This window comes from Sorex fumeus, unplaced genomic scaffold (assembly GCF_029834395.1).
Source record: "Sorex fumeus unplaced genomic scaffold, SorFum_2.1 ptg000006l, whole genome shotgun sequence".
NCBI lineage: Eukaryota > Metazoa > Chordata > Mammalia > Eulipotyphla > Soricidae > Sorex > Sorex fumeus.
Window position 1 is genome coordinate 4729644 of NW_026606063.1, and position 15433 is coordinate 4745076.

Below are 15433 nucleotides of genomic sequence, written 5' to 3' on the forward strand. Positions count from 1 at the left end.
ACGTGGCCGGGTCCGCCCTCTGCTCTCTGACGAAGATGCTCGCTTCCAGACATCACGCCAGAGGACCACGAGGACTGTGGCCGCCCACCACTGATGCCGACTCTGCACACAGCAACACAAAATCGCGATTTCTTCTGAGGGAAAAAACCACTTGCCACACCGTTTTTATAGAGGGTAACTTTTCCTTTTCTGTGGGGTGCAGGGGAGCTGGAGCCTTAGGGGTGAGCTGTGGCGGGGCTCCTGGGGCCCCGTGTGGGGCAGAGCGCACCGGCCCGGGACCTACCCCCCTTATTTGGAGTTCTATCTCCTGGGATTTACCTGAAATATGTTGTATCAAATAACCTGAACAATTTCATGTCCAGAATCAGTTTAATGTCTTTGTGTTTGTTCCAAGGGTGGGGGAGCCCCACCCGGAGATACTCCCCATAGCCCTGTCTGCTGTACTATGGCTCCAGCCCCAGGGCAAGGCCACAGTTCTCGGGTGGGGTCCGGGCTGGTGGTTGGCAGCAAGAGGCCGTGACGGGGGACGCGGCCACCCTCCAGACGCCCGTGCAGCCGCTCAAGGGGCCCTTCTCAGCCCCAGCCGTGCAGACGGAGAGTGAGCCGGCACCAAGTCCCAGGTGCAGGCCGGCCGGAGGGGCACCGGGTAAAGGGCTCCCGCACACGCCGGGGGAACACCCGGGCAGCCGCGCCCTGCCACGGCCGAGCACTCGGGAGACGAGCACTCAGGAAGCACGGGGAGGGAGAATGCCATCTCGGGGCAGGACACAGGGAATCTCGGGCGCTGCTCCGGTGTGGATGGCGCAGCGGAGGGGAACGGGCAGCGCGGGGCACACGAGGGCACACCCAGGGCGCAGTCACGGGTCCAGGAGAGCCACTGCCCCGAGAAAACGAGCCTTCACCCAAGACAGCCTGATCTGAAGCCCGCGGCTCCAGCTGGCCCCCAAAATGAGAAAGAAAAAAGAAAATGCAGAGTAAAGCCCAAAATGAGCAGGGGAATTCGTAGCCCAGCTCCAAGCTCACCAGCAAGTGTGGAAGTCAAACAAAGAGCAGAGCGACACCCACGGTCTGTGAGCACCCAATGACCAGGAAAACCCGGGCAGCGAAGGAAAGTGAAGCCCACATGCGCTGAACTTTTAAAACTGCCATTAACAAAAGTTCACTCTACTGCTAGAAAAACGTCTTGCCAGGAAACCAGCAAGTTTCTGGGCCAGAGCAACAGTCCCGCGGGGAGGGCTTCTGCCCTTCACACGGCTGATCTGGGTTCGGCCCTTGGCACCCCATATGGTCCCCCAAGCACTGCCAGAAGTGGTTCCTGAGGACAGAGCCAGGAGCAACCCCTGAGCATGACTGGGTGTGACCCAAAACCAAAAAGAAAGAAAGAAACCCGCAAGTTTCTGAATCAGATACGTCGTCACCGAAGCATAACAGCCAAAAGGGACTGGCCACATCACTCTAAGTTTTCAGGAAGAGCTCGGATGCACCCACAAGATGAATTTCACGTAGGGCTTTCAATTCCCAACTCTGTAATGGGTTTCTTTTCCTTTTGTGTGGGGGGAAGGGGAGAGGACCACATACCGGGCTGTGGTCAGGGGTCTGTAAGAACTCCTGGCAGTACTTACTATGCAATGCCAGGACTCTAACCCCAGCTGGCGGCGGGCACCGTAAGCATTACCTCTCTGGCCCTAGGCAGTGCTCCTGGAACAACTGAGCCCAGAGAATCGAAGGGCAGCAACAGCAGCCACGAAATGATCATTTACAATCTTTAAAACGGGGACCGGGGGCTGGAGTGATAGCACAGCGGGGAGGGCGTTTGCCTTGCACGCAGCCAACATGGCCGACACAGGTTCGATTCCCAGCATCCCACATGGTCCCCCGAGCACCGCCAGGAGCAATTCCTGAGTGCATGAGCCAAGAGTAACCCCTGAGCATCGCCAGGTGTGACCCAAAAATCAAAAAAAAAAAAGAAAAAAAAAAACGGGGACCTACAAGATCTTGCTTTTCACCTAAATTAACGTACGCCCAACTCAGAAGTTTTAAGGAACGCATTTGCCATGGGGTCGGGGAGAGTATGGACACGCTTGCCCTGCACGTAGCCACGCCTGGTTGGATCCCACCTCCCACGGAATCCCCCGAGTCCTGCCTGGAGTGACCCTGAGCACAGAGTCAGGAGCAAACCTGAGCACAGTTGGTGTAGCCCAAAATGCCAAAAAAAAGGGGGGGGGGGGGGGAAGGGGAGAGTAGTTTGGATATTAAGGAGTCTGGACAATATGCAAACTAAAATTCTAAATTCAAAACAATAACACTCTCCACTCAAAAAAGTTTACAATAAATAATATAAAACAGACTTCACTTAGGGGAGCGTAGATGCACTGTCTCAGGCAGCAAGAAAAAAAAAATACCCCCATTAGACACTACTGAGCAAACCAACGCTACTCCACTCTTTCATATCAAAGCATCAACGAGATGGAGGTAGCAGGATGAAGAAAGGTAGCGAAAGTCAGAAAGTCTCCTGAACTCAATTGGGGGGGAGGGGGCGGGAAGGGGAGAATTCAAAAAAGCTTGACAATCAAAAAGGTGGAACAAGGGGCCAGAGAGACAGTCCACAGGTCAAGGCATACACAGCGAACCAGAAACCCACCACGACCACGACTGCATCTGGTTCCCTCAGCACTGCCAGGAGTGATCCCAGAGCACGGAGCCAGGAGTGAGCCCCGAGCGCAGCTGGCATTGACATAGAAAGAAGCAAACCGAGGTTTAACTGAAGAAGAAGAGAAGTGACGGAGATCTACACGTGAATAAGAGAAACCTGGGGGCCGGCGCACACCAATGCATCGCCAGTGAACATTTCTAAGTGCATGCCTGTATTAACACACTTAGCATCACGTGCAGAATGTGGAAGAGGAATGCTAGTTTAGCCAGGGTCACAGAGCCAAATTCAAAGAGAAGACAAAAGAGGCTGAAAGGCCCGCAAACGGGGTTCTGACCAAGCCACCCGTTTCCAAAGCCAGGCTCCTTCCCAAGGGAACAAAACCACAAGAACAAACAATATGTGAAGGAAGAATAAAGCGCCGCCAGGTGTGGGCCAAAAACGAAGTTCCAAGCAAGAAGGGGAAGACAGACAGCGTGGTCCAGCACTCTGGCTTTGAAAACTCCACGCAGCTAGGCTGCTTGCCCTGCATGTGGCCGACCCGGGTTAGATCCCCGGCACCCCATAGGGTTCCCCGAACCCCACCGGAGCTCTGAGCACGGAGGCGAGAGTAAGCCCTGAGCACCACTGGGAGGGGCCAAGCCAAAAGCCGAAAAAGATGCTCAATGACCCTTCATTAAGGAATCGCAAGTTAAGGGGCTGGAGCGATAGCACAGCGGGGAGGGCGTTTGCCTTGCACGCGGCCGACTCGGGTTCGATTCCCAGCATCCCATATGGTCCCCTGAGCACCGCCAGGAGTAACTCCTGAGTGCAGAGCCAGGAGGAACCCCTGAGCATCCTCGGGTGTGACCCCAAAAGGGAAAAATTTTTAAAAAAAGACTACACTCTGTAGTTCCAACTATGACACTCTAGAAAAAGTAACACTATGGAGAGAGATAAGAAGAGAAAAAGAGGAAAAAAAAAAGAATCAGTGAAGGGCAGAGCACAGGATGCTGGGGACCGTGGACCTGCGGCAGCATCTTTCCTGCAAGTCTCGAGATGAAGGCGGGACAGGAGAGGAACTCCCACTGCAAGTAAACAATGGACTTTGGGTGGGTTCGATGTGACAATTACTTCCGAGGTGTTAGCTGCTGACCAGAGGGTGAGGGACACGGAGTAGACAGGAACTCTACTCATTTTTGTTCAACTTTGCTTTAAACCTCAAGTTACACTAAAAAAGGTCTTGGGGTGTGGATTTACTTGGCAAGCGCAGTGGGTAAGGCGTTTGCCTCGCACGCGGGTGACCCGGGTTCGATTCCTCCGCCCCTCTCGGAGAGCCCGGCAAGCTACCGAGAGTATCTCGCCCGCACGGCAGAGCCTGGCAAGCTCCCCGCGACGAATTCGATATGCCAGACACAGTAACAACAAGTCTCACAATTTGTGGTGAGACGTTACTGGTGCCCGCTCGAGCAAATCGATGAACAACGGGAGGACAATGCTACAGGGCTAGTAAGCTGGTCATTCATTCAACATAGCCACCATACCACATGACCGATCAGAAGTGTGTTTTGTACAAGACACTCTAGGGAGGTTGTGAACAAGGAGGCAAGCGTCTTCCCACCAAGTTTCGCCCAGTTCAAAAGGCTTCGCGTCCGTGAAAAGCTGACAGGAACTGAATTCAAACAGCTCAAGAGAGAAAACAGTACACGAGGGCCAGGAAGTGCATCAGATAAGGAGTCTGCCTTGCACAGGCCGCCTGGTGCAAACCCTCTTGACACCTGGATCCCCAAGCAGCACCCGAGGGATCCCCAAGCGCGAATCCAGGAGCAAGTCCTGAGAAAGTCCAAGTCAGCAGCCGAGGAAGCCGGGAGGCGGGCACGCCAACAGACCCTGACGGCGCCGTATGTGCTCCTGGCTCAGTGACTCACGTCGGGCTAAAAGGATCCAGAAGTCACGACACTCCCTAGATCGGGGCAAGATTGATCCAGCTGCAGGGAGGAAACTGCCTTCTAAGAACGAAGGCCACTGCGGGCGTGAAGAAAGGAAATTCAAAGACCCAGTGAAGATCAGAGAGAAAGGTAGCCAGGCGGCTGGGGGAGGTCCCTGAACACCAACGACAGGTCAAAGGTCTCCACCCGAAAGGGTTGGCTGACCTGGCACCAAGGAACGTGCATTTGCTGGACTCAAGGGAAGGGTCCTGTAAACATTCCAAGTCAGTTACTCTGAAGAGACAGGCTGCATCTTGTGAACAGTGTAGAAGACCCCCAGGGAAGACCTAAAGAGGGCCAAGGGCATAATACAAAGTGCCACTGGGAACAAGCCACATCTCGGGACACTGGGCATGGCCCGGCCAGTGCTGACCGGGCTGTGGCCTGGGGAGGGAACCCTCGGTCGCTGCTGGTGGGAAGGTCCGGCCCCGCCTCCACGGGGAGCACTTGTGGTGCCCTGCAGCTAAACACACACACACACACACACACACACACACACACACACACAGAGAACAACCCAGACCCCTGGGAACACGGGAAGGCACCATCCCCCAGGGCCCCCACTTCTTGGCATCTCCACCCAAAACGTGAAAGCATTCAGAGAGATCCACGCGCCCTACAGAACCACCCAAGGGACCAAGCTCTGGGATGTGTACTCGGTGAAACACACTGCAACCCCAAGAAAGAGCAAAAACACTCAATCTTGCTTGCACAGGGCTGAAACTAGAGAGTACACGGAGAGAGACAGAGAGCGTGGGGTGGCCTTGAAGACGCACAGCGTGGGAGCACAAAGGGCCGGAGACCGCCGTCCCAGGGCACAGGGGCTGGGGTCTCTTGCTCTGGGGGGTGTCAGGGAGGGGCCTCGGGGCCTGGGGGAAGGCAGGCACTGTGATGGCGAGGGGGACCGTGTTGGAATGATATGAACATGAAACCACACCAACAGTACAGACGTCACAGCACCGCAATCAATAGAGATCAGTGAAAAACAAAAAACTGGGGGGCTGGAGCGATAGCACAGAGGGTGGGCCGTTTGCCTTGCACGCGCCCGACCCGGGTTCGATTCCCAGCATCCCATAGGGTCCCCCGAGCACCGCCGGGAGTGACTGCTGAGTGCATGAGCCAGGTGTGACCCAAGTGTGCATGGCAGAGTGTGACCCAAAAAGCAAAAAGAAAAAGACAAAAAACTGAATCTGAGCCGGACCTGGGGTTGGGGCAGGACAGCAGGGTGCCCGGTGCCGGGGGGGATCAGGCCTCCCCCTCTTCCGGCTTCTCCGCTCTTGGCCTGACCAGCAGCTGAACGTTAGCTGTGTGCACGTGGTGGTCATTCCTATTTGTTTTCTTTGCTACTCATTAACAAAATGTGGGAAAAAAACACTCGCCACTTGGCCCTGCAGCTAAACACACACACACACACACACACACACACACACACACAGAGCAACCCAGACCCCTTTTGCCTGGCAGCTGACCCCAGACACCCGCCACACACTCCGCCCGACCCACCCACCACTCCCCTCCCGGCAGGATGCCTTCCTCTGAGGGAGAGAAGAAGTGAGCTCCCTGCCAATGAACCAGAAGAGAAGTAGGACCGGGCCATTATTGGCGTCCTTCCCCGTTCTATTTATGGGGCTATATTCCTCTCCTGATCATTAAAAGCGAACCTGTTACAAACCGACAGGCTCCACGCAAAACACCAAAGTGCTTCCCCGATCATCCGAACAGTTGATACGCAAAGGACACAGCACAACCATTGTCAGCCGTCACCGAGAAGCTGAACTTCCCGTAAGAAGGCTTCAGAATTGACCCATTCCTTTCAAATACTTGTGCCACTCTTTTTGCCTGCAATAAACCCTTCCACATATTTTCATCACCAAGTCAAGCCTCCTACACACGTAATCTGCAATCACATCCAATACTATTCCGGGGCCTGGAGCGATAGCACAGCGGGGAGGGCGTCTGCCCTGCACGTGGCCGACCCGAGTTCGATCCCCAGCATCTCATTCGGTCCCCCGAGCACCACCAGGAGTAATTCCTGAGTTGCAGATCCAGGAGGAACCTCTGAGCTTCGCTGGGTGTGACCCAAAAAGCAAAAGATAAATAATAAATCCTATTCTAAACGATGCCCAACATATCTCAACTAAACTATCCCGAAATCCATGCCATGTCTTAAGCACTGACCTTTACACTTGTGTACCTGAAACTCTTCCCCCCACCCCCTTTAGTAATCTGTTTTCTTCACTTCCACAAACAGAAGAGAACCCAGGACAGGGAGGTCCAATTGCCCCAACCAACGTTTTTCTCAACTGCGTCCTCTAAACAGGGGCTGAAGTGATAGCACAGCAGGGAGGACATTTGCCTTGCATGTGGCCGACCCGGGTTTGATTCCCAGCATCCCATATGTCCCCTGAGCACCACCAGGAGTAATTCCTGAGTGCAGAGCCAGGAGTAAGCCCTGTGTATTGCTGGGTGTGACCCAAAAAGCAAAAAATTTTTTAAAAAAAGTATCCTCTAAACATAGAAACCCCCTAGAAGGGGCTGGTGAGACAGTACAGCAGGTAGGGCACTCGCCTTGCACACAGTCGGTCCCGGTTCAATACCCAGTACCCATATGTAGTGATGCGCAGGAATGATCCCTGAGCACAGAGCCGTGAGTAAGGAAGGCATTAAGGCACCCAAAAAACTGACCGACCCATAAAACTCCCACTTGTCCTGCAAACACTTGACTGGCCTCTGCAGACACACCACTCCAGGACCGGAAGCACGCAGAGGCCCGCCTGTGTTTGGCATGAAGGAGGCACGGACTCAACTCCAGGCAGCCCCGTGTTCCCAGAGAGAGCACCTCTGGGTGTGACGTGGAAAAAGGAAACCCCAAGACATGCTACACCCGCTTAGTCAAGCTCAAACATATTCAAGGGCACTGAACATACTCAAAGGAAGACTCACCGCGACACTAAACCCAACCCAACCTGGGGGGGGTGGAGGGGGCCTGAGAGGAGCGAGCCTCTAGCACCCAGAGGTCTCCACTTGCCAAGGAAGGCCGGGGCTCCTCAACGGAGTCAGGAGACGTGATTAGTCACCGTTAATTATCCCCTACCCCTTCGAGTATTTTAAGCACATCTGAAAAGGTTTGCAAGGGGGCCGGTGCTGGCCTTGCGGGCGGCTGGGCCCGTTCGATCCCTGGCACCACGTACCCAGCACCTAGGAGGCAGGGGGGGAGCGGGAGGGGGAGGAAGAAGGGCAGACAGGCAGACAGAGACACAGACAAAAAGCGCGGAACATAAAGACCAAGAGGGCAGACCCAGCCAAGAGTGCGCCAAGAGTGGGCTCTGAGCACCGCCGGGTGAGGGAGGCCCCAGAACCAAACCTCGAGACAGCACGTTCTGAAAGGAAAGCAGAGCTTTCCACTCCCTAGCTGGAGTGCCTCCTCCTACACATGGACATGCAGTGACCGCTCACGGCTGCATCGGGGGCACCCCTGGCGCTAGTGGCGCCAAGAAAAAAAAAATCAATTCCATGCAGACAACTCGGAAGTCTGGACACACGTGAGACCTGTCCTCCGCACAATGCATTTCTTTCGCAAGCCTCACAGGAACCGTGTCACAGGCGCACAGGGGTGTTACGTGGCCGATGTACGTCTGACAGATACCTAGGCTTCCTCCCTTCATCTCTGTAGCCCTCAACCGGCCTAGCCTTGACTCGCGCTGGAGAAGGAGGGCTTGAGTGGGCCGAGGTTAACACTGAAGTCAACTGGCAACAACACACACCTATTTCCACTTGGCCAGATGAGGCGATGTCCTATCGTGTGCATGTGCGTGTGTGTGGCTGGTGTCTGCCTGTGCGTGTGTGTAGCCGGTGTCTGCCTGGACGTGTGTGTAGCTGGTGTGCGCCTGTGCATGTGTGCGTAGCCGGTGTGCGCCTGTGCATGTGTGTGGCTGGTGTCTGCCTGGACGTGTGTGTAGCTAGTGTGCGCCTGTGCATGTGTGTGTAGCCGGTGTGCGCCTGTGCATGTGTGCGTAGCCGGTGTGCGCCTGTGCGTGTGTGTGGCTGGTGTCTGCCTGGACGTGTGTGTAGCTGGTGTGCGCCTGTGCATGTGCGTGTAGCTGGTGTGTACCTGTGCGAGTCGGTAGCCGGTGTGCGCCTGTGCGTGTGTGTGCAGCCGGTGTGTACCTATGCGTGTGTGTGGCTGGTGTCTGCCTGTGCGTGTGTGTGTGTAGCCGGTGTGTGCCCGCGCACGTGTGCAGCCGGTGCGTGCCCGTGTGCGGCCGGCGAGTACCTGCGCGTGTCCAGAGCCGGCGCGTCCGTGCGTGTGCACATGCGAGCGGCGTGCACACGGGGCGGCCGGCGCGTGCCCTGCCCGTGCGCGGGTGCCGCGGGTGTGTGCCGGGGCACGTGCGCGGGGGGTGTCCGTGTGGCACCTGCGTGCGTGCCCGCGAGCCCGGCGCCGCTGCCCCTCGGCCCGCCCCGGCTCCGGGCGGCCCCGCGAGCCCGGGCGGGGCCAAGGCGTCAGCGGGCCGGGCCCGACCGACGCGCCCCGGGCCCCGGGCGAGCCCCGCCGGCCCCGGGACCCCGCGCCGCCGCCGCCCCCCGCCCCCACCCCGCCCCCCCCCCGGCCGCGGCGCCGCCGCCGCCGCTTCCGGGCCGCCCGCCGGGCCGCGCCCTCACCGCCGAGCGCCGAGGCCTGCAGCGTGGCCCCCGAGGTGCCGTCGATGACTTTGAGGGTCCCGCGGCGGGTGACGGCCAGGATGGCGTTGAGCGCCGGGTGGTAGGACAGGCTGTGCAGCCCCTCGGCGTCGCCGCGCAGGCAGCCGTCGCGCAGCACCCGCCACTCGGCGCCCGCGGCCGCGCAGCCCGGGCCCGAGCCCGCCGCCATCTTCCGGCCTGCGCGCCGCACAACCGCGCCGGGGAGCGGCGCCCTGACAGGCCCGGGAGGCGCCGCGCCGCCGCCAGTCACCATCCGGGGCCGGGGCCGAGCGAGCGCGCTGGCCGGAAGTGAGGTCAGCCGCCGCCGCCGCCGCCGCCGAGCGCGCGCGCGCCCGCCCGCCCGCGCGGAGGGGGAGGGACGACGTCGGAAGGTCGGCCGCGCGCCCGGGGGCGGGGCCTGGCGGCGGGGCGGGGCCTGGAGGAGGCGGGGCACGGGGCGGGGTCTGCAGGAGGCAGAGCCGGGTGCCCGGAGGCGGGGCCCGAGGACGGGGCCTGAAGCGGGAGCGGGGCCTGGAGGAGGAGGGGCCGCGGGATACGGGGAGGGGGGACGAACGGGGCCTGGAGGGGCGGGGCCTCGGGGCGGGGCGGGGCCCGGAAGAAACTGGGGCCTGGGGGCGGGGCAGACGGAGCCTGGAGGGGCGGGGCCGCGGAGTATGGGGCGGGGCCTGGAAAGGGCGGGGCCTCGGGGCACGGGGCGGGGCCGCGGCTCGGGGGTGGGGCCCGGCAGAGCCTGCTGCCTGGGAGCGGGGCCTGAGGATGGGGCCTGGGGCGGGGCGGGGCCGCGGGGCACCGGGCGGGGCCCGGTAGAGCCGGGTGCCCGGAGGCGGAACCTGGGGCGGACAGGGCCTGGAGGGGCGGGGCCGCGGCGCAGAGGGCGGGGCCTCGGGGCCGCGGCACGGGGCTGGGGCCCGGCGAGCCCGGCGCCCGAGGGCGGGGCCTCGAGGGGCGGGGCCACGGGGCGGGGCCACGGGGCGGGGGCGGGGCCCGGCAGAACCCGGGGCGGGGCCCGGCGGACACGCGCATGCGCCCGGGCCCTCGCGCCCGCCCCGGGTCTCCGCGCCGCGCCCGGCTGCCCCGCCGGCCCCGCGTCCGCAACGTCCGAGTTTCTGTTTCCCGGGCCGGAGCGCTGGACGGGGCCCGGGCCCCGGGTGCTTCCGCTGGGCGGGCTCGGGCGACCTGGGCGACACGCCCTGAGGTCCCGGGCCCGCCGCCTTTGCAGGGCGACCCGAAGTGGACCCGGGGCCGCGAGTCCCTCCCTCCCCTCCCCCTCGCCCCCCCAGAAGTGCCCCCTAGGAGGGGACACTCGAGCTCTGTCCCCACCCCCGCTTCCGTGGGCTTTGAGGGGCGGGGCGAGGCTTTGGGGCCTGGGAAAGGAGCGGCGCGGAAGGGACTGGGAGCGTCCCAGCCGGGGGTCCGACACGGGGGTCTGGGGGGGGGGGGCAGGCCACGCCCCCGCTCGCCTCGGACCGAGCCGGAGACTGCCCGCTTGTCCCGGCCCACCCCGCCGTGGCGGGCGGTCGGTTCGGTTCCGCCCGAAGCCGAGGTTGGCCAGGTGTCCGTGAACACTTCCGTGTGCGGTGCCACGTGTCCAGTCGAGCCTGCAGTGAAATCCGAGGAGGAAACTGTGTTCGGGCCGGAGACCCCGCCCTGCACCAGCCCCCCACCCACTCCCTGCGTGGCCCCGAAAGAAAACGTGTAACAAACCTTGTTAGGGGTGTTTCCGGAAACCCTCCGATTTTCTTCCTTATCACCTGGGTGAAGGTTTATTCGGTTTTATTTTGATCCGAGAGGAGGTCAAAAATAATCTGTGAACTGTGTAAAACTGACAAGTTTGGGGGGCTGGAGCAATAGCACGGCGGGTAGGGCGTTTGCCTTGCTTGCGGCCGACTCGGGTTCAATTCCCAGCATCCCATATGGTCCCCTGAGCACTGCCAGGAGGAATTCCTGAGTGCATGAGCCAGGAGGAACCCCTGAGCATCGACAGGTGTGACCCAAAAAGCGAAAAAAAATTATTTTTAAAAACTGACAAGTTTTATAAAGCCCGGGGCCAGAGAGATACTCCAGGGCCTAAGACAGACCCTGTTCCGTCCCCTTACCACCTACTGCTTCCACCGCCTACTGCTTCCCAGTGCTCCCGAGCAGCACAGAGCCGGGAGTAAGTGCTCAGCACTGTTAGATACTTTTCTTGACCCACCCACCGCTACCACAACCCCCCAACCCCCCGCCCGTCAAAAAATGTCAATTGTGCTCGTGAGTGTGGGATAGCTCTGTGGGCTGGTGCGTGGGGAGTGGCCTTTGCCATGCTTTGCCTGCGGTGGGCCGGGGTTCAGCCCCCAGCACTGGGTCTCCTTAGCATCTCTGGGAAAGACCTCAGAGCACAGACGGGGAAGTAGCTCCGCCAGGTGTGGCCCCAAACCAACCCAAAAAAGCTCATTGCCGGCCCACATTATCTCCGCCTGGGTGCTCAAGAGTCACTCCTGCAGTGCTTCCCAGCAGGCTGGGTGCTGGCTAAGAGCAAGGCAGGTACCTTTCCCCCTGCAGAGAGAACAGCCCTTCTTACCCAATATCGAGCGTGAAAATTAACAGATATCTGGGGCCAGAGAAATAGGACAGTGGCCAGGGCGCTTGCCGGGCTCGTGGGTCTGTTCAGGCTCTTTCCCGTCTCTCATCAGCCCACGAGAATGATCCCTGAGTGCAGAGGCAGAGGGGCCCGAAAGCAAAAACCAAAAGAAAATCAAATCTAAATATCAGATTGTGGGGGCTGGAGTGATCGCACGGCAGGGAGGGCGTTTGCCTTGCACGTGGCCAAACCAGGTTTGATTCCCAGCATCCCATATGGTCCCCTGAGCACCGCCAAAGCCAGGAGGAACCCCTGAGCATCGCCGGGTGTGACCCAAAAAGAACGGTCACGGTCACGGTCCTCCTGTTGTTCATCGATTTTCTCTAGCGGGCCCAGTAACGTCTCCATTGGAGACTTTGTTGTTACTGTGTCTGGCATATCGAATACTCTCGGTAGCTTGCCGGGCTCTCCGAGGGGGCGGAGGAATCGAACTCGGGTCGGCCATGTTGGCTGCGTGCAAGGCAAACGCCCTACCGCTGTGCTATCGCTCCGGACCCAAAAAGAAAGAAATAAAAAATATCAGATTGGAGGTACTGTGGCTTCATTTGTTAACTCTGTGAACTATGGAAGGCCATCGAGATGTTCCAAGAAGTCGCAGCAGCAAGTGTCGAATGGAGATGATAAAAGTATGTGCCCTACTTAGGTTAGTTACAATACTTGTGACAATACTTGTTCATTGTCAAAATGGAAGCAGAGGAACTTCCTGTCTTGTCCAAAGTCTAGACAGAGGGGTGACAAAGCAACAAGCGACGGGCCGGAGCAAGGGTGCAGTGGGTAGGACACTTGTCTTGCCAAGAGCATGCCCAGGTTTGAGCCCCAGCCCCCTGTCTGGTCCCCTGCACAATGTCAGGAGTGATTCCTGAGCACTGCTGGGTATGACCCCCCCCCAAAAAAAACCCACTAAAGTTTAAAACCCATGGTGGTTTGTATTATTTTGTTTGTTTTGGTTTGGGGACCACACCGGGCAGTGCTCAATGCTCGTGGCAGGGTGGGGGCACCGTAGGAGGTGTTCGGAATTCAAGCCAGGTCCGCATCCCACCCACTGTACTACCAGGCCCCTAGACCCATAGTCTCACAGCAGAACTCAGATCCCAGCTACCTGCCGGCTCCAAAGGTCACCACTGCCTCCCAGAAAATCAGCACCAGCTGGCCTGGAGAGAGCAGATGCCTTTATCGACCCACTCCTGACCCCAGGGTCCACCACCTGGCCCAACTCCCCTCCCCCACCAAGAGAAAGCTCTGCAAATGAACTCTAGATGTCCCTAAAACTTGTATTTTTTTAATTTCAGGACATTAGCAGACGCTGGGGGAAAAAAAATATTAAAAAGGGTTTTTTTTTTTTTGGTTTTGGATTTTGGGGATTTTTTTTGGTTTTTTTGTTTTGTTTTGTTTTCAAAGCGTTAGTACAGCAGGTCGGGCATTTGCCTTGCACACAGCCGATTGCCCACCTTCTCATATGGTCCCCTGTGAGCACTGCCAGGAGTAATTCCTATACATCACTGGCATGTCCCAAAAAAAAAAAGGGAGGTGGAGGGTCCCATCTCAACATCCATTTGGATTTGGATCACACTTTTCCAATACTCCAAAAGGTTTCCCTCAACAGGCCTGCCTTGGAGGCAAATCAGAGTCTTACTGCTAACAAAGAAACGTAGTCACCTTGAACAACGGATTTAAGCTTAGTGTACTTTTTTTTTCAGCTTGTCCTATATTAAATGGAGGCAGGAAGGCAGGAGCAAGGGCCTGAAAGGCCAGTGCACATGCTCTGCACCATGTCCCATCCCGAACTCAAAGTTGTCTCCGTAGCACCCACAGAAGCAGCCCCGGCCCCAGTACAACCAGGCAGTAACCCCCAAGCCTCACTGATACCGCCCAAGACAGACGATACAGCAAATAAGACATTAATGCATAGGGCCAGATTTTTATCTTCTCATCTGTCCTTTTGGGGAGGGGGGGGTAAAGATTAATTGGGAGAATTTTTTCCATTTTCTATGAATTTAGATTGCTTTCATTTGTTGGGGTTGATTTGGTTTTGCTTGTTCGGGTGGGCAACTCCTTGTCATGTTAAGGGGACCATGTTAAAGAGCCCAGTTTTGTGCTCAAAAGTGACCGCTGATTGGGGCTGGAGCGATAGCACAGCGGTTAGGGCGTTTGCCTTGCACGCGGCCAACCCGGGTTCGATTCCCAGCATCCTATTTGGTCTCCTGAGCACCGCCAGGGGTAATTCCTGAGTGCAGAACCAGGAGTAACCCCTGTGCATCGCCAGGTGTGACCCAAAAAGCCAAAAAAAAAAAAAGTGACTGGTGATTTGGGGCCTGTGAGACAGTACATTGGCACTTGCCTTGCATGCAGTCAACCTGGGTTCGATCCCCGGCATCCCATATGGTGGCCTAAGCCCAAGCCAAGTGTATTACATGTCGTACTATCACTCTGGAAAGAGAAATTTGCTAGAATCAAAAAACAGGCACTGGGGCCAAGGAAAACGCTCAGAGGCTAAAGCAGATGCTTTGCATGCCAAAGGCCCAGGTGCTGCCTGGAACAACCCTTGAATGCTCTAGAAGCATTCCCTAAGCACTGCAGGCGGTGGCCCAAGGCCGTGGGAAGCGAGCCTGGAGGGTGGGGGAGTGAGGGTGAAAAGGGGCTCAGAACACAAAGGACCACTCAGTGTCTTCTAGCACTTGCCTGGCAAGCACGGGTACAAACGCCACGGCCACATACAAGCACTCGGTCCATCTTGACATCTCTGCGGTTAGGGATCCCCTGAAGAAAAAGCCCCAAAGAAGGTCCATGCCTTAGGAAGTGACCAGGGCAAATATGCGTCCATGAGCTTAATCCCCAGCGTTACACACGCACCCGGATGCCCCTGACCGCTCCACGCTCTGAGATCCCCGGCAAGAGACAAGAAGAAGAGGGGCCAGAGAGATAGTACGACAGGTAAGACACTTGGCCTGGCCCAAAGCCAACCTAGGTCCATCCCTGGCACCACAAGTGGTCCCCTGGCAATCAGGAGTGACCCCTGATCGGAATTAGGCGTAAGCCCCGCGCACAGCTAGGTAGGATCCAAAAACCAAAAAGAAAAAAAAGAGGGGCCACGGAGATAGTCCAGTGGGTAGGGCGCATGCCTTGCAAACGGCCAACCTGGGTTCAATCCCCAGCATCCCAGATGGTCCCCTGAGCATCACCAGGAGTGACACCTGAGTGCAGAAGCAGGAGTAACCCCGGAGCATCGCAGGGAGTGCCACACCAAAAAAATAAAAAAATATATAAAATCAAAAAATAAAAGCAGGCCTGGCTGATAAAAAGTGCTCTGTCACAAAAGGACACATGCTGGATGCATGCAGTAACAAAGGGAGAAGAGAGTAAGACTGAGACACGGCACGTCTAGTAGAAGCCGAGGGCTACGAGGGCGGTGATACACCTGGTCCAGAGTTCCGGTTTGGTTTCTGTGCTCGGCGGGATGGCGCTGTGCTACCTCTCCACTCTCTTCTCCGGTTTGCC

General features: G+C 57.9%; 1 protein-coding gene across 2 annotated transcripts in view; it reads right to left on the bottom strand.

Annotated features, from left to right (window-relative positions):
- BIRC6 (baculoviral IAP repeat containing 6) overlaps window positions 1-9577 on the bottom strand; it is a 154171-nt gene extending 144594 nt beyond the window's left edge. For both annotated transcript variants that reach the window (XM_056128023.1, XM_056128017.1), the window contains exon 1: window positions 9280-9577. In XM_056128023.1, coding sequence (XP_055983998.1) covers window positions 9280-9571 — 292 coding nt within the window. In that variant the 5' untranslated portion in view covers window positions 9572-9577. The remainder of the gene's footprint in view (window positions 1-9279) is intronic.
- Window positions 9578-15433: the final 5856 nt, after the last annotated feature.